A 19,921-nucleotide genomic window follows, 5' to 3' on the forward strand; every position below is an offset into this window, starting at 1 on the left:
AAAAAGCTGATATTGATTGACTACAGCCGAAGCATGCAATTTTTCACTTTTTTCTTTCATTCAAGTTTTCTTATATAAAATGACTAATATGGTAATGTTTTACATAATTGCACTTGTATAACCTATATTTGATTACTTACCACCTCAGGGAGGGGGGAAGGAAAGGAGGAAAGGAAGGCTAGAATTTGGAACTCAGAACTTTAAATAAAAATGTTTATTTTTTTTAAAAAAGAGAGGGCAGCTAGGTGGCGCAGTGGATAAAGCACCGGCCCTGGATTCAGGAGGACCTGAGTTCAAATCAGACCTCAGACACTTGACACTTACTAGCTGTGTGACCCTGGGCAAGTCACTTAACCCTCATTGCCCTACCAAAAAGACAAAAAAAAAAAAGAATAGCATGCAGAGATCATAACTGGAAGGCTAGTTTATATAGAAAAATGAATAGAGAGCAGTTTGGTCAGATTCCTTGGCATCAGGCCAAACTAAAGGGCATAGATAAAGTTTGGAATTAGCTCAGTGGGCTATTTTAGGAGGTCTATGCAAGATGCAATGAAGCAGAAACCTAGAGAGATTATTATATTTAGAGATCTGAACCATTCAGGGAAACACACACATATATAAACAAGCCGGAAGTCACAGGGATTCAAGTAAACGTATGGTTCAGGGTTCAGGGCTGAAGCCCTGTACAAAGAAAAAGATAAGGAATGGAATTGAGAGCAAGCAAATCAATATAACCATGGTTTGCCCACTGGTTCTAGGGTGGGGGATTTTTGTCCTTTGCCCTAGTTTAAGCAGGCTTTGAGTATGGAAAAGCACTGGCAATTCCATGCTTCTTCCCAAAGTGAGGCAGGATTCTTTAGATACTGGTAATTGCTACAGCTCTTATTAATTTTGTGGCTCCCTCCCAATTCTCACCTTCCCTTTCATATTAAGTCCAAAGCATTGAATTTTTTTAAGCTTACAATAAAATGAACTCTTAATCTAATTTGAAAACAAGATATCAATTCCAATAAAAAATTTATAATGGATACACAATCTGAAAAGAAAAAAAATGAGTTTTTTTTCTGTAAACTATTCTTCAAATGATAGCAAATCCTAGGACGATTTATGAATTAATTTTTTTCCTACAGCCCTTAACATATATACATTCCTGTTCTAGTTATGCGAAATCAAGGCAGTTTAAGGCTGATTCTCAACAGCAAACTCTGGGCAGAAATGGAGATAGAAAGAGCAAGCCACAAAAATCTACGCATCACTGCCACAGATTTAGATGATTGTTCCATCAAAATATTTTTAATTCAGGTAAGAAGTTCGGGGGTTGGTTTTGTTATTTTTTTAAGAAATGTGATTATCTTGTGGCATATATCTAGCCCACTGCAGGGAGCAAATGCTTTGATTTATTTTTTTTTTTACAATAACTATATGAGATGCAGTATTAATAGCATTAGTATAGGAGGGGGAGTAAATGAATGAATGAATGAATGAATGAATGAATGAAATAACTTATTTATTGTATTTACTATATGTTAAACACTGGGAATATATAAGTACAAAAATGAGACAGCTCTTACATTCAAAGAGCTGACATTCTAATGGGAGAAAATCCATTTCACAGAAATGGTGGCAAGGTATAAAGTTATGGTCTGAAAAGTCCTCAAAATGGTGAGTTGAACACTAGTGCACTCAATTGGCATAGCCTTTCAAGGAGCAATGGTTGTGTTGATTTTGTTACAGTTCTCAGAGCAAGAGATTGGGGAGGAGGGGGGGAATATCAAGGTTGAAGAAAAGGCCTCATCTTACTGAGTTAAGTGGCTTAGCCCATGCTAGGCATGATCTCTGCCAGGTCCATTTTGGGAGCTAGAATAGCAGTAGATGGCAGGACAGAAAATGACCAGAGTAAAGGAGCAAACTGGCTTCCCACCTCTGGATTAAAGTTCTGATTTTGACCATTGAGTGACACTGAGACCATCACAATTACTCAATATCCTTAATCTACTCTAAGACTTTAAAATTCAGAATGAGGTGATTTCCTACTTTGATGGAAGGAATCTTCTCACAAGCATTCCCTTATATCAGTGAAATCTGGCATCTCTCCTCCAGCTCCAACCCTCGAGCTATTACTAGAATTTCAGATCACTCTATACTTTTAAAGTACACAATAGATCTGTGCTGTCCAAACACTGACATAGGATTTATTTTAACATTACAGCTGTCAATCATGTGTTACTATTCTTTACCTAGGATAACTACCCATTAGTTACTGAGGAATAAAATATTTAGATCTTGTCACATTCTTGTCAAGTTATTTGACTAATGAGGTCAGGGGCTGAACCACTCTCAATTTCTTAAACACACACACACACACACACACACACACACACGAGTTTAAGGAAACAAAGCAAGCTGCCTGTTCAAAATCCTGCCTTGTGAAAACCTATCAAGATCTTCTCATACACATTTTCAGTATTGATTTTTATATTATTGGCATTCAGTATTCAGTACTGGTATGACAGCATTACTGATATTTTCATTTTGGTCACCCCCACCCCCCTGCCAATATTTTATTTGTTGTTATTAGCAGCAGTGACATAATGAGAAGGACCTTGGATGTGGATCTGAACCAGATCAGGAGATTTAAATTCCAAACCTGGTCCTACCAGGTTACCACTATTTCATTTTGGGCAGGTTACTTAATATATGGTTCAGTTTCTTCATCTGAGGAAAATAAAACATGTAAGTTAAACTAAGTGAGTGCTTTAAGGTCACTTCTAGTTCATACCTTAACAATGTAATTGCACCTTAATTAAAAGAATTAAGGGCATTGAGTCCATGCAAAAATCACTCTATAACTTTTTTTTTTTTTTTGGTGGAGCAATGGGGGCTAAGTGACTTGCCCAGGGTCACACAGCTAGTAAGGTCGGATTTGAACTCAGCTCCTTCTGAATCCAAAGTCCATGCTTTATCCACTGCACCACCTAGCTGCCCCCCTCTATGACAATTTTTTAATTTAATATTTAATTTTTCAACAAATTATATTTTTTAATGATTTAAACACTCTTTTTGAAAAATTTGAGTTCCAAATTTTCTCCCTCGTTCCCCTCCCCTTCTCATTGAGAAGGCAAGCAATTTGACATAGCTTATACATGTGTAGTCATGCAAAACACATTTTCATATTATATATTTATTGAAGGGGAGTCTTTCAACATTTCCCTTTCATTCTTCCACTGCTTTTCATTTCCTCACCCATTCTCCCCTCCTTCCATTCAGTCTCAAAGGAGTAGCTCCTTTGTGTCATAGTTAACATTCTCTCTCTCTCTCTCTCACACACACACACACACACACACACAAACACGTCCTAGTTTTTATACAATCCTCTGTTCCTTGTAATTTTGCTATATCAATCATCCCCTCTTTTTCCTATTCCTTCAATCTCACCCCCTCTAACTTACTCAGGTTGTATCTATCTTTTTTTGGGGGGGGGCAATGAGGGTTAAGTGATTTGCCCAGGGTCACACAGTTAGTAAGTGTCAAGTGTCTGAGGCCAGATTTGAGCTTGGGTCCTCCTGAATCCAGGGCCAGTGCTTTATCTACTGTGTCACTCAGCTGCCCCCAGGTTGTATCTCTTACAAAAACCTTCCTTTGAACTTCTAGCCCATCAAACTATTATTCTCTTTACTCTTTATTGCAAATATATATATATATATTTTAAAAATTTATTGGGGCAGCTGGTGGCACAGTGGATAGAGCACCAGCCCTGGATTCAGGAGTACCTGAGTTCAAATCCGGCCTCAGACACTTAACACTTACTAGCTTTGTGACTGGGCAAGTCACTTAACCCCAATTGCCTCACTAAAAAAAAAAAAATTGTCTATACATGCTACCTACTCACTCCTTTAACAAACTGAAATCTGGCTTTTGTAACAATCACTAGCAAAAGAGCTCCCTCCAAAGTCACTCACATGTAAATCAAATCATATTTTTTTTCTCTTTTACACTCCTTGACTTATTAGAGGCATTCAATACCACTGACCATTGCCTATTTCTTAATAACCTTTTCACTCTCCATATCTGTAACTTTGTCCTGTCATGGTTCTTCACCTACTTTACTTAATATTCTTTCCTTGACTTATGCTTGCTCTTCTTCCTCCTCATGCCCATGAAACATTGGTTTCTCCAAAGAGAAACCTTGGCTCTTTTCTCTTTTCTCTACATTCTCTTCCTTAGTAATATCCCATATCAAGTCTTTAATTTCTTCTTTCCTTAACAAATAGGATGACTTCCTAACTGATCTCCCCTCCCTAATTCACCATTCTCATCATGGCGGAAGTCATCTCCCCTCCCTAATTCATCCTTCTTATCATGGTGGAAGTCATCTTCCCAATGCAATGCTCTAAAAATTTCACTTCTTGATCAAAAATTTTTTTAAAGATTCTTCATTGCCTCATTAATGAAATATCAACCTCTGATTCTGACATCCAATACCTTCCACATCATGTCAAACCCTTCTCCTGCCACTTATACTTGTCCTCCCCCCATGCTTTGTGCTCTATGTCTGGAATGTACCCATTTCTGTCTGTTGGAGTCCTTTTCTTCTTAAAGGTTCATTTCCTGTATTGTTTGCATCTTTCCTCCATGATTCCTATTCTTCCTCTCTTCTATAATTCAAAGTGATCAGTGATGTTTTCATGGAAGAGGTTACATACAAGTCATCAAGTTGGACCTAGAGGATGGGAGAGAATTCTGTAAGAGAAATTCATTTCGGCATGAAGGACAGTGTGAGGAAAGGCTCCATCTGGATCCATCTGGACAGGGGATAAAGAATAGTTTAGAATGACTAAAAAGGATATGTGAAGAGGTAGAATGTGGAATAAAACTACAAAGGAAGGGCGGTATCAAGTTTTGAAGAGCCTTTAAGACTAAGCAAAGAAGTTAGAACTTCACTGTGTGAGCAATAGAAAACCATTAGATAGTAAAATGACCAGATAAGAAAGATGATTTTGGTAATCAGGAGGACGAATTGAAAATCAGAGGGAGTAGAGTCAGGAAGACCTTTTAGGAGATCTTGTAGTAAACTAGACCACTGGTAATAAGGCCTATATTATATTAGTTATAGTAAAAATAGAGAAAATATGGGTACAATACTGACCACACAGGTAGAATTGACAGGACTGATAACTAATTAGACATGAGAGAAAAAAATGAATTATATCCTCAAGATGTTGAATAGAGGAGACTGAGTGAATGGTTTTGTCCCTGAAAAATCATGACATCAGGAGAAGCAGGTTAAAGAGGAGAGGTAAGAAAAGTTTAGTTCTGGACATGTTTTACACATAGTTAAGTATTCATGAAAATAGCCATTATTATAAGGCACTGTGTAGGCATTATGGGTAATCTAGCAATCTACATGTATGTGGATAAAAGGTCCTTCTATGCATGTGAGTATATATTTATTGTTATTGTTCAGTTGTTTCAGTCATGTCCAACTCCTTCTGACCCCATTTGGGGTTTCCTTAGCAAAGATACTTGAGTCATTTGCCATTTACTTCTCCAGATAATTTTTCAGATGAGGAAACCAAGGCAAATAAGGTTAAGTGACTTGCCCAGTGTCACACAGCTAGTAAGTGTCTGAGACCAGATTTGAACTCAAGAAGATGAGTCTTCCTGATTTCAGGCCCAGTACTCTATCTATTAAGCCATATAATATATAGAATATATGATACACATGTATACATATGTCTATATTACATAATATATTTATGTCTATATGTTATATACATATAGTGATATATATATCCATGGCTATATCTCTAGTCACTATATCCAAATCTATATGTATATTGATTCTCACATTCTGGCTTTGCTCATAGGATCATAGAATTTGAGTTGAAAGTAACCTCAGAGGTTATCTAGTGCAACTCGCATATTTCAACCCAGGTTATCTGACTCCGGAGTTCATTCCCCTGTACCACATTGCCTCTGTGAATAAGCAGTGTAAAGTCTAGAACTGTATAAAGGAGAAAACTCCTGAATTCTCTCTCTCCTTAAATCAGCTTTAAATCTAAGCTAAACAGAGTAAAAGAACTAGAGTTCAAATTCTAGCGCTGCTTCTTACTGCCTATGTAACCTTCCTTGGGCAAGTCATTCAACCTCTCTGACATTAAATTTCCTTATATGTAAAATGAGGGGATTGTATTTGACTTGGGGGGTGGGGGGGCAGTGAGAAGGTACAATGGATAGAGTGCTAAACCTGGAGTCAGGAAGACTCATTTTCCTGAGATCAAATCTGGCTTCATACACTGAAGTGTTTGTGTGACACTGGGTAAGTCACTTAACCCTGTTTGCCTGAATTTCCTTCTCTGTAAAATGAGCTGGAGAAGGAAATGGCAAACTACGCCAGCATTTTTGCCAAGAAAAACCCAAGAAAACAACCCAATTGGGGTCATAAAGAGTCAAATAAAACTGAAAAATGTCTAAATAACAACAAAAATTGACTCAGTTGCCCATATGGATTCAAAATGAGTCCTTTATTTAAAAAGAAAAACTTGCTACAAAGATCCCCCTTCCCAGTTTTCTGCTTTTCTTCTAAATTTAGTCAATTTGTTTTTATTTGTACAACACTTTAAATTTTATGTAATCAAAATAAATCCATTTTAGCTTCTGTGAACTCTATCTCTTTAGTCATGAACTCTTCCCCTAATATATAGATCTGACAGGCAATTTCTTCCATCTTCCATGTCCTCTATAACTCCTGGTAATGATATAGTTCTAAAGAGTTACCTGTAACATCTCTCCATATAAGAATGTAAATAGTTTAACCTTCATTAGTTTTTGATTTATCACTTGTGTTTAATTTTTTAATGTTTTTCTTGAGTTCTATGTTTGAATGTCAAATTTTCTACTCAGCTCTGATCTTTTCATTGGGAATGCTTAAAAAAAAGTCCTCTGTTTCCTTAAAGATCCATTCTTTTTCCTCTAGGATTATACTCAGTTTTGTGGTAACCCTAGATCCTTTGCCTTCTCAAATATTCTGTTCCATTATAGTCTGCTAAATCATATGTGATCCTTACTGTGGCTCCATAATACTTGAATTCTTTCCTTCTGGCTGCTTAAAATATTTTTTTCTTTACCTGGGAGCTCTGGATTTTGGCCACAATATTATGGGAGTTTTCATTTTGGGGTTTCTTCAAGTGTTTACTCATGGATTTTTTCCATTTTTAGTTTGCCCTCTGGTTCTAAGTTATCTTGGAAGTTTTCTTTCAAGATTTCTTGGGGGGCAGCTAGGTGGCGCAGTGGATAGAGCACTGGCCCTGGAGTCAGGAGTACCTGAGTTCAAATCCGGCCTCAGACACTTAACACTTACTAGCTGTGTGACCCTGGGCAAGTCACTTAACCCCAATTGCCTCACTTAAAAAAAAATTTCTTGGAATATAATATCTAGGCTCTTTTTTTCATGGCTTTCAGATAGTCCAATGATTCTTAAATTATTTCTGCTCAATCTATTTTCTAGGGCATTTATTTTTTCTAAGAGATATTTCACATTTTATTCCATTTTTTCAGTATTTTTGTTTTATTTATTATTTCTTGATGTCTCATGGAGTCATTAGTTTTCACCTGGCCAATTCTAATTTTCAAGGAGTTATTTTCTTAAGTAAGGTTTTATACCTATTTTTAGCAAGCTGTTGACTCCCTTTTCATATCTTTCTTTGATAATCTCATTTCTTTCCCTATTTTTCCTCCATTGATCTTATTTGGTTTTTAAATATTTTTTTGCTCTTCTTAAACTTTAAAAAAAATACTTCTAAAAGGTCTTGTTGGGCTTATGTCCAATTTGAATTTTTCTTTTAGGCTTTTCTTGTGGATGTTTTCAAGTAATTTTCTTCTTCTCTGTGCCTTGAATCTCCTGACTTCTTGACTTTAGACTTTATATTAGTGCTAGATTTTTCTCATTTCTGCAGAGGATATTTAGCCTGAGTTTCTATCCTTTTATATCCCACTACTTTCACAGCTCAATCTGGGGGCCTGCAAGTTTTCAGTGTCTCCAAAATGGTGTGTTCCGGGGAGATATTTGTTCACTGCCCTCTTGGTCTGAGTTCTGCAAGTTCCTAAGTCAGATTTGAGTCTGTTGACTTGTTTATAGATGAGTTTCAGGAGATTACTACTGGATTCAGTCATTGTTAGTCCACTGGGATCTTCCACAGTTTCAAGTGACTAAATTGCTGGCTCCCCTTTGGTCTGGGAAAAAAGCTACCTTAGTTATTCCACTGAAGGCTTATATGCTGGGATAAAGGCTACAACTGAGCCACTGTTCAACTCCTAGGCTGAGAGCAATACACCTACATTTTCAAAACTAGTTCCACACTCAATATTCAGCAACCAAACCTTTCTATCCTGAATAGGTAATGGGGAACTGGGTAATGGGTGACAGAACTATGACATGGCACCCATTTCTATACCCCATTCTAGTTCAGGGATCCCATGGGATATCTTTCTGCTGTAGTGCTCTGTCTCAGACCCATTTCTGTTTCTAAGCAGTAAATTTCCCTCCAATACTGCCACCATGTGCTATGCCTAATGTCTGCAGACTTCTCTGTTGGTCTCCCTATGCTACCTTGGACTGGAAAAATGACTCACTATAACTTTTTCTTGGCTTTTTTTTTTGGTCTGTCACATTTTCTAGATGATTGTGGAGGACATGTGCTCAGCAAGCTAGGCATAAATGCTTCCTTTCAACTCTGTTTCAACTTTGTCCCAGAAAAATAATTTTGGCAACTGTGTTGACAATGGGTTGAAGTGGGGAGAGCCTTGAGGCAGAAACGTCAATTGGAAGGCAACTGCAATAGTACAAGCAACAGGTGATGAGGGCCTGAACTAGAGTTGTGGATGAATGGAGAGAAGGGAAAATATAAGAGAGATAGATACTGTGAAGTTAGAAATTTTGCAACTCACATTTCTCTTTGTCCTGTAGTACTTCAAACCCAACACAATCAAAACTGAACTCATCTTTCTTCCAATGTGTCCCTCTTCTAACTTTTTTCTCTGTTGATGGCACTACCATCTTTCAAATCAACCATATTTAAAACCTTGAAAGACAAACAACTTGAATTTATTAAGTACCCTTTTCCCCTACTTGAAAAACCAAGCAATTTAATATTGATTATACATGTGAAATCATGCAAAATATATTTCCACATTAGCCATGTTGCAAAAGGAAACAGACAAAAAATAAAAAGTAAGTTTAAAAAGTATGTTTCAGTCTGTACTCAAAATTTATCATTTCTCTCTCTGGAGGTAGATAGCATTTTTCATCATAAGTCCTTTGGAATTGTCTTGATCAGAGTAGCTAAGTCTTTCACAGTTGATGACACTTACAGTATTGCTATTATTATGTACAATATCCTCCTGGTTCTGCTCACTTCACTTTGCATTAGTTCATATAAGCCTTCCCAGGTTTTTCTGAAATGAACCCCCTCTTCAGTTCTTAAAGCACACCAGTATTCTATCACAGTCATAACTACAATTTGTTAAACCACTTCCCAAATTATGGGCATTCCCTCAATTTCCAATTCTTATGCACCACAAAGAGCTACTATCAATGTTTAGTGCAAATAGGTCCTTTCCCCTTATTTTGATGCCCTTGGTCTACAGATCTGGTGGTAGTATTGCTGGGTCTAAGGTAACATATTTCACTTCTATTACCTTTTACCTACACTATTGTGAAAGTCTCCTAACTGGTTTCCCTTCACTTCTACTAGTTCTCCAAATCATTCTTCACATTATTGCCAAAGTAATCTTTCCGATTTTCAGGTCTGAGCATGTCAGTAGCCTACCCAAAGACGTTCAGTAGTTTCTCATTGTCTACAGCATTACAAACAAACAGCATATACTATAATTTATAATATAATACAGAGCCCTTGAAGATCTGGCTCCAATTTATCTTTAAAGACTTGTTTATATGAACCTTTGCACACTTCAATCCAGTCACCCATGACCATTAATCATTTCCTGATGTCATACTATCTTTTCCTTATGCAGGTAGGCTTTCCCATAAGGGGAATTATTCTATATCTTTGTCTTTTGGAATTCTCTTCTTTTAAGATCCTCATCAGGGCAGCTAGGTGGCTCAGTGGATAAAGCACCAGCCCTGGATTCAGGAGGACCTGAGTTCAAATTTGGCCTCAGACACTTGACACTTACTAGCTGTGTGATGCTGGACAAGTCACTTAACGCTCATTGCCCCACCCCCCCAAAAAAAATCCTCATCAAGTGTCATTTCTTTTGTATGAAATGTTCCCTGAATCTCCAAACTGGAACTTAACCCATTCCTAATCTCTTTTGCTTTGACTTCTCCAAAGGACTTATATTCTGATTTGTATTATAATTTTTGTGTACATTAATCAGTCACGTAAGTTTCACAGCTCCATATCCATAGGACCTAACCCAAGTTAACTCCACAGAAGAGGAAACTTAAATATTTATTTAATTAAATTTAATTAAGATAGTCTTTTAAAACTTAGAGATGTTCTGATTTACATTAAAGATAGATATGCTAAAAAAAAAAGTTAGATTTGTGAATACTGATGAAATCAAAGGTCTTTGTGGGGGGAGGGGGGCAATGAGGGTTAAATGACTTGCCCAGGGTCATACAGCTAGTAAGTGTCAAGTGTCTGAGGCTGGATTTGAACTCAGGTCCTCCTGAATCTAGGGCCGATGCTTTATCCACTGCACCACCTAGCTGCCTCCGAAATCAAAGATCTTCAAAAAATATTAAAGAAAATAAAGCATCAAATTGTGGTAAAAGAATTGAATTAGAAAAAATTTTAAACCTTGATTCTAGTCCTATTTCTGATGTTTAGTTTGTGATCTGGTACAGTTTCCTCATCTTCAAAATGAGCATGATAGCTGCCAGGGCTATATTATGACTTGTTAGGATGATCAAGTGAGATAATGCCTAGGTGTTTATCAATTGGCCCATGACCATATGCTACCCTGATTCTAGAGTGTAGTCTGTTTAAGGTTTTTAGGGAAAAAAGCAAAGTTTTGTCTAATATAGCTAATGAACATGAAAGAAAGGGACCATAGAGTCTAACCACATGCCTGCAGTTGTCATTGACTTGTAACTGACTTCTGTCTGGTATCATACTAATAGGTCTTAATTAATTATAAATATGTAAAAAATTGTGGCCCATACATAAAAATTTCTGATCATTGAACCCACCATGGGAGGAAAATAAACTTGATTTCCCCTGAATTGTATGGGAAAATGTTTTGAAGACTATAAAATGTTAAACAAATATATGGTTATTTTCATACTAATTTAAAAACAATACAGGGAAGCATTCTTGTTTGTTCTTGTAAGGACACAGGAATCTGAGAGAATGTCCAGTTGTCAGGTTTTGTCCTAGAAAAAGTCAGTGTTTTGAGAGGATGCCTAGATGTCCAAGCAGAGTCCTGTGAAAACACAGGAAGCATCACCATGCTCTTTGCCTACATGACCTGCTCCCCTAGTAACCTGTTTTCCAATCAGGCGATTAGAGGATTGTAATTATTGAACCTGTTTGATGTCCTGCTTATTAAGATCTGAGATATTTTTAAATGGTCAATGACAAATTTTAGTTGATTCCAAAAGAAGCAGAAGAGCTCAGTTTCCCTCTAATGGGTGGGGATATTGGAAAATTTTTTCTCTCTCATCATTACCTAGAAACTAGAACTCCCAAACTGGGCTTGTTATCAGCTAACATTGCTTGAGATTTATAAATGTGCTAGGCACCGTTTGGAACATATAAAGTGCATAATTCTTCTCCATAAGCCACCAAAAAGATTATGTTCTAAAAATGATTTGACAAATATTCTTTCTATTTAAAATGCTTTATTAATTTGTTTTGTTTCTCTTTCCCACCCCTTTAAAATATTCTTTTTTCCTTCATGGTGGCAATTGAGGGTGACAATAAGTGTGTTTGTGGGATCAAGTCATAACTTTCTTTTCTTCCACAAAAAGTCCTGCAGTCATCTATATAAATAAATTATATAAGACCAATTCTAAATTCAAATAAAATTTCTTTAAAGTCATTCAAGTTTGCTTTCTCAGTGTTATTATGTGTGGATAGATAGATAGATAGATAGATAGATAGATAGATAGATAGATAGATAGATAGATAGATAGATAGATAGATAGATAGATAGATATAGATATGCATGTGCCACTACTTCCTTACAACTATTCATTATAGAATGAAATTTAATTCAACATGGATTGGGTTTCAACAGTTGGAGGGGGGAAATGATTATTATCTTCGCACTCTACTAGATTTATTCTATATAGATACTTTTATTGAACTCAAGCCAAGTAATCATATTAATAAGGAGGACTGGAAATTCTTTTAAAAGGAACTCCTAGACATATGAGATATATTTGAAAATATGAGCCTATGATTATTCTTTTTTTAATTAACATTTTAATTTAAAGTTTTGAGTTTCAAATTCTATCCCTCCCTTCTTCTCTCCCTCTGCTCTCCCCTCCCTGAGGTGGTAAACTATCAGATATAGTTATAGTTTATGTAGTGTGTGTGTGTGTGTGTGTGTGTGTACACACACACACACACACACTGTACAATGTGTATATACACACATATATATTTATTATATATATAGGTTATATAATATCATTTATATATTTATATATATAGGTTATACTGTATATTATATATAGGTTATACAGTGTACAATTATGTAAAACCTTTCCATATTAGTCATTTTGTATAGGAAGAAAAATATAATAAATTAACAAATAAATAAAAAACAAATGAAAGAAAGTAAAAAAATAGTATGCTTCAGTCTATATTCAATCAATATCAGTTCTTTCTCTGGAGGTAGATAGTATGCCTCATCATTAGTCATTTGGTAGTGTCTTGGATCATTGTCTTGCTGAGAATAGTTAAGTCATTCACGGGTCTTCATCAAACAATATCACTGTCACTGTTCCCAACATTCTCCTGGTTCTGTTCACTTTACTTTGTATCAGTTCATGTAAGTCTTTCCAGGTTTTTGCGAAATCATCCTGCTTACCTGTGACTATTCTTAACAATTTAATTTTTGTGCAGGCAAGTGCCAAAGATGCTGGATGCCTTTATGCAGCAATACATCACCGTCTTGTTGCACTAAGAACCTTTTATAAGAAGGAACTAGATGTAAATGAAATTGAAACTGATTCAGAGACAGTCATCAAATTATTAAGCTGTGATAGTTGTGATGAAGATGATGATATGCTTAAAATCACCACAGGTCGGTCAGGTAAGTTGATTTTCATTCCTGTATATGATAAAATACAATTTCTGTCAGGATTTTTCCAAAGGCTAATAATATCTTGGCATACATATTATTGGTACACAAAGTATAGATTACAATTTCTATTTTCAGGTATTTTCCATTTAAAGGTTTACATTGCCAACAGCTTATTTCTTGATTTTTCCAATTTATTCATATATATATACATATATATATATATATACATATATATAGGTATGTATACATGGCAGAGGACACAGAGAAGCAGGGAATGGAGCCATTATTCAAGATTGGCCTGTATTTATGAAAATCCTATTTGTTTCCTTAAAAAAAGACTCAACCTAAATTTTTGAGAATAGTTGTGTACAAACCCAGATGCTATTTACATGAGGATAGCCTTTACTTAGAAGCAGAAATCACTCTTTATTTCTTGTTGGTTAGTCATTTTTCAGTCATGTCTGACCCTTTATGACCCCATTCAGGGTTTTCTTGACAAAGATACTATAATAAATTTCCATTTCCTTTTTCAGTTCATTTTTCAGATGAGAAACTGGCACATATAGGGTTAAGTGACTTGCCCAGGTTCACATAGCCAGTAGGCATCTGAAGCCAGATTTGAACTCAGGAAAAGGAGTCTTCCTGATTTCTGGCCCAGTGCTCTATCTCCACTGTGCCATCTACCTGTTAATTTCTAGGAATTCAATAATATAGTATTACTGAAAATGAGTAAACAGCAAATAGACTTTTAGATGAAATAATAAAAGTGCTTCTAAGTCTTGAGTTTAAGAGCAATAGCCATCACTTTTAAAGGTGAAATAATCAGCTCAATAACAATTTATAAAATAGTGTTCTGTAGGTTAAATTGTTGTGGTAAGGACTTCCTGGCATTTCTAATAGTAAATTCTTTGGACAGATCCAATTTCTTTTTTTTAAAAAATTTTTAATTTTTTAAATCAAATTTCTTATAACAACCAATGTTGTAACTATTTAGGGGCAGTGTAATTATCTTCTCAAATACTCAAATAGACCTGTAATCTCCTTGATTCAACAGTCCCCTCCAGTGATTCAGATTGTAAACCCATCCATGCCTGCCCATCCTAGGCAGCTCTTCTTTAGGTACCACAAAGTCTCCACCCAGTATACTGAAAGCATGTCCTCACTTTCTTTTGACATTAAGAGGGTGCCAGTAGAGCCCTCTGCCTATCAACCTCTCATTTCTCACTCCTGTCACATGTACTAATGAGTGTTCAGGTTTCAATTTTGTCATTTTGAATCAGAATTTTAACTGTATACAACTCAAAACTTAGCAGAAGACATGAGTTCTGAGAGCATAACTTTTAGAAATAAAGTTGAAACTATATTTTCTCTTTATTATACTTCTGGGTGCCACGCCTTACACTAATATTATAAAAAGCCTTTAGGGGCAAAAGAAAAAAGTAAGTGAACCCAAACTATAATTCATTTGTTTTTACCAAAGAAATAGTGATTGATGTTTCTTATCAAATTGTTTTTATGTTTATGAAATCTACATTCAATTCAATTCAGTTCAATACGCATTTATTCAATTCATTTTACATCTACATATAATTCAATTTATATCAAGAATAGTGTTCTATTTTAAGGAATGTGTGGGTTAGGATAGTTCAGAATATATTTAGAAAAAATTGTGAAAAAAAAATAAGAAATAACATAGTAAACATCAACCATCTTGACAAAAGTGGTATTTTGTATCCTAGTTCAACATCATTTCCAGAAGGCATTTTATATATATAGCATTCCAAAAGTCTTGATGCAGTTTTGAGCTTTAGTAGCTTAAAAGAAACAACCCATCTTGAATTAAATTCCATCCTATAATGAGAAGTTGTAGGGAGGTAATGACACATACATACACATAATGTTTAAAAGGAGATGTAAAAAATGTCTTAAGGTTAATAATCAATCTTAATTCCATAAAAACACATATCTTAATAATTAATCTAGATACATAGTAAAAGAAAATCTGAGAAAGGAACTAAAAACCTGAGATAGATGAAATACATTCCAATATCTCCTTGGTCAGTTAATTCTTTTCGTTTAAAAACTATTAATGCTCTATGTCAACTCCTGGTTGGTGTAGGGGAAAGTGACTGATTATGAACTAATGAAAAAATGTAAATTGTTATCATAAGGTGTTATGCTGGGTGTTCTTTAGTAAGCTTTAGTAGCTTTAAACTGCACCAAGACTTTTGGGACATTGTATATACAAATGCTAATTGTATAGTTTCTCAAATTTTTCTCTATATTGTTGTTGTTCATTTATTTTCAGTCATGTCCAACACTTCCCAACCCCAAGCTTGGGGTTTTCTTGGCAAAGACACTATAGTTGTTTGCCATTTCCTTCTCCAACTCATTTTACATATGAGTGACACGACCAGGGTCACAAAGCTAGTAAGAGTCTGAGACCAACCCTTGACACTTACTAGCTATGTGACCCTGGGCAAGTCACTTAACCCCAATTGCCTCACAAAAAACAAAACAAAACAAAACAAAGAAAAACCAAAGAGTCTGAGACCTGATTTGAACTCATGAAGATGAATGTTTCTGACTCCAGGCATGGCACTCTATCCATTGCAACATTTAACTCCCACAATAGAGGTATATCTTTCTATGGAACTAAGACTGATAGCTTATCAACTTAAATTAATTTTTGTATCTTCTTTTTAAAAAAAAACTGCCACTAGCAAGAGGCAGTATGGCTTAGTGGACTGAGAGATAAATGGGAGACAGCAAAATTTCAGTCTCTGACACATAATGTGTGACCCTGGATAAGTCACTTACCATCTCAATGCCATAGGCAGTTTTCTAAAGCTATAAATTACCAAAGAATTACCGACCTGCTTCATTATAGAGTTCCCCTAAATGGTGAAATCACAGGTCCAGACTCTGCTCTCCCCCAACCAAAAAAATAAATAAATAAGTTCTGTCACTACTTGTTTTTTTTTGTTTTTGTTTTTGTTTTTTTTGGCAGGGCAGTGAGGGTTAAGTGACTTGCCCAGGGTCACACAGCTAGTAAGTGTCAAGTGTCTGAGGCTGGATTTGAACTCAGGTCCTCCTGGATCCAGGGCCAGTGCTTTATCCACTGAGCTACCTAGTTGCCCCCCGTCACTACTTGTTTTTAAGAAATTTAGTCCAGTTTTATACAACTTTCTCATTTCTGGGACATTTTACTATTTGACATTATTTTTGTTTGTTACCTAGAAGTATAGAGGTTACATCTTTTTGCTTTCCTTACTGGTGAACACTCTTTAGATTCAATTTAACTGTATTGAATGTTATATTGAAAATATTGTTTATGTTGTAATATTCAGATATTTTATAATTATATTTCAGATCCTTCTAGATGGAACCACAGATCACCAGTTGCCTGCTCATAATAGCCACCTATGGTCCTGATTACCATTATAGAAAGACCATTGAAAATCTTCAACCATTCCAACTCACCTTCAAGTGAGAAAATCCTATATATTCATTGAAAGATTTTAAAGAAATTAGTTTTCAAGAGAATTAGAATTTGGTCTGCTTCAGCCTTTACTAGTTATGGAATTTAGTAATCATATTCCTACTGCTTTAAATTTTAATTAATCTGAAGAAACATTACCAGAATTTATGAAGTATCTCACAGGCTTCAAACACATCATTTTCAGAGACGTTATTTCAGAGTATAACTAATTGGGAGTATCCATCACATTGGTGGATAGAATAATTAAAACTATGAATTATTAGATTTAATAAATGTCTAACTCAAATATTTATTTTCTCCATTACGCATTATCTATCCACAAAACACATATTTCATAGACTTCAAGGATTGTTCCTTCGAAAAATGCTATTGTAAGTATGATCCAAGTCAATAACCAATTTTACCCTTGGCAAAAATGTTCTATATTTTCCACTTAGATATGTGATTTAACAAAATGTCAAACTTGTATGTTCACAATAACAATGATATATTTTTTAAATCTTTAAATATATATGTATAGGGGGCAGCTAGGTGGCGCAGTGAATAGAGCACCGGCCCTGGAGTCAGGAGGACCTGAGTTCAAAGCTGGCCTCAGACACTTAACACTTACTAGCTGTGTGACCCTGGGCAAGTCACTTAACCCCAATTGCCTCACTAAAAATATATATACATATATATATATATCATAATAGTATCAACTTCTCAAAAGTATCTTCTTTTTGATTGTTATCTAAGTCATCTTAATGAAGTTAAATTATTTGCCTCATTTAAGGTATAATTATAAAGTTATGGCACTTTTATCTTAATACCTAAAAGAACTGATCCAAATGAGGCTTGTCCTTCAAAGTCCTCCTCCTGGGATTTATCCCAGTAATGCTACAATTTGCTTTTTTGTTTTGTTTTGTTTTTAACTCTTCTGAAATTACCTAAAGAATTGATTCATGAGCTAACCAAGAAAGTAGTTTTATTACTTTGTAGCCATAATTTTTTTAAAGCTAAAATTAAATCGCTGAGATGGTTTATCAAACTTTTCTTTGGATAACTTTTTGAAGTTTCTAAAAGTCAACTCTATTCTCAAAGAATAGTTTTGCTACCATTAAAGATAGAAAAAACATAGCTCTGGAAATAAAAGAAGAGTTAAAAGAATGTTTTGAGTAAAAGTAGCATTGGGATAATTGTATAATGTTTCAAATTCCTTACTTGGGATAACAGAGCATTTATTTATATAGATGATGTGTTATTTTTGTGTTTTAAAATACATTTGTATTATTAGATAGGCCAAGGGGATCTTAACCTATTTTCTTCAGGCCTCCATGTATAGTTTCCAGGAGGTCTGTGACCTTGGATGGGGAAAAAATATATGTGTATACACACACACACACACACACATGTTTATGTGTGTGTATATATGTATATACACATACATACATGTAGTCTTTCCTTTCATTAACTTTTGGTTTCCTTTGTTATCTTAAGTATTTATTTTATATATTAAAACCATTATTCTGAGGAGTCCATAAGTTTCATCAAATTGTCAAAGGAATCCCAACTATAGGCTGGCTTTGTTTTATATTACAAGCATTTAATGAGTCAAGTTCTTCAGCTTTTCTGTGGGAACAAGGCATTTCTAGAAGTTACTGAAACTATGGGGTGCTGATTTAGCAAGTTACTGATTCAAAGGGCTTTATTCTCTCCTAAACTTAAATAATTCTTAGATGTAGGTATCTAGGGTGGTCCATTCTGGCCTTATTTTCTATTCTAGGTTTATCTTCCATGCTTCTCTCTTATATATCATACTTTCAAGTGGCAACAGATTACTCTTCCGGTCCTAGTTTTTGCTTTCCCATAGCTATGACTTGGCTTAAGCTGGTCCCTGTTCCTGAAATGCCATTCTGTCAGCTTTCCTGTTGAAATTCTACTGATCCTTTGAAACTCCATTGAAATGCTACATTCCCTTCCCTCATCCCCCATGAAGTCTGTTCTAAGTCTTCCTAGGTAGAAACAATTCCTTCCCCTCTGATCTCTTGTAGCATTTTGTTTGTACCTCTTTCATACCATATTCTACCTTTATTATAATTATTTGGTATACATATCAATCTCCACTCCTATAGACTATAGACTCTTTGACAACAAAAACACTTTTAAAATGCAAGTTTATGGGGGGCAGTTAGGTGGCACAGTGGATAAAGCACTGGCCCTGGATTCAGGAGGACCTGAGTTCAAATTCGACCTTAGACACTTGACACTTATTAGCTGTGTGACCCTGGGCGAGTCACTTAACCCTCAGTGCCCTGCAAAAAAAAATAATTTTTAAAAATTCAACTTTTTGTTCACTTCAGCACCTAATGCACTTCCTTATACAAATAGGAATTTATATAGTACTTTACTGTTTGCAAAGGATTTGGCACACATTTTCTTTTTGGTTTTAGATTGTATTTTATTTTTCAATTAATAAGTATTTACTTTCTCTCCATCTTACTCTCTCCCATTTTAAATAATAATTTTAAAAAACCTTGTAAAAATATGTACAGTCAAGCAAAACAAATTCCCACATTGGTCAGGTCTGAAAATTTTTGTTTTATTCTACACCTAGAATCCATCACCTCTTGGTTAGAAGATGGGTAGCCTAGTCATCAGTCCTCTGGAATCATGATTTGTCTTTGTGTCAATCAGAGTTCTTAAGACTTTCAGAGTTTCTCACGTGAGTCACAAAAATCTGAAGAGGTGAATTGTACAGGTTCCATTTCACACATGTGGAAATGGAACTTTAGGTTTTAAGTGGCTAGTCAAATAGTTATCGTCAACAAATCAAGCACTCTATCCACTGTCCCATGATGACTCATTGTAATAATATTCCTAAATTGAATTTTTGTATAGTGCTTTCCAACAGCCCGTTACATGCATGCATGATCTTACTCAATCTCTAAAACACCCCCTTGAGAGAGTTGTTGTCAAGTCTAGTAAAGTTATTCATATCTCTATTGTACAGTTGAGAAAACTAGAGCTCAGAGAACTGAGGTGTCTTGCCCATAGTCACATAGCTAATAAATCTCAGATTAGGGATTTGAATTTAGGGCTTCTAAATCTAAATTCATTGTTTATTCCCAACTGACCACATGACTGAATAGATCCTGGATTCAC

General features: G+C 35.3%; 1 protein-coding gene across 1 annotated transcript in view; it reads left to right on the forward strand.

Moving 5' to 3' along the window:
• Nucleotides 1-17,282, forward strand: part of RANBP3L (RAN binding protein 3 like) — a 65,552-nt gene extending 48,270 nt beyond the window's left edge. The window contains exons 14-16 of the mRNA XM_043975903.1: nucleotides 1,160-1,302; nucleotides 13,098-13,287; nucleotides 16,651-17,282. Of these exons, the coding sequence (XP_043831838.1) occupies nucleotides 1,160-1,302; nucleotides 13,098-13,287; nucleotides 16,651-16,694 (377 nt within the window). The 3' untranslated portion in view covers nucleotides 16,695-17,282. The remainder of the gene's footprint in view (nucleotides 1-1,159; nucleotides 1,303-13,097; nucleotides 13,288-16,650) is intronic.
• Nucleotides 17,283-19,921: the final 2,639 nt, after the last annotated feature.

Source organism: Dromiciops gliroides, chromosome 1, assembly GCF_019393635.1.
Source record: "Dromiciops gliroides isolate mDroGli1 chromosome 1, mDroGli1.pri, whole genome shotgun sequence".
Classification (NCBI taxonomy): Eukaryota; Metazoa; Chordata; class Mammalia; order Microbiotheria; family Microbiotheriidae; genus Dromiciops; species Dromiciops gliroides.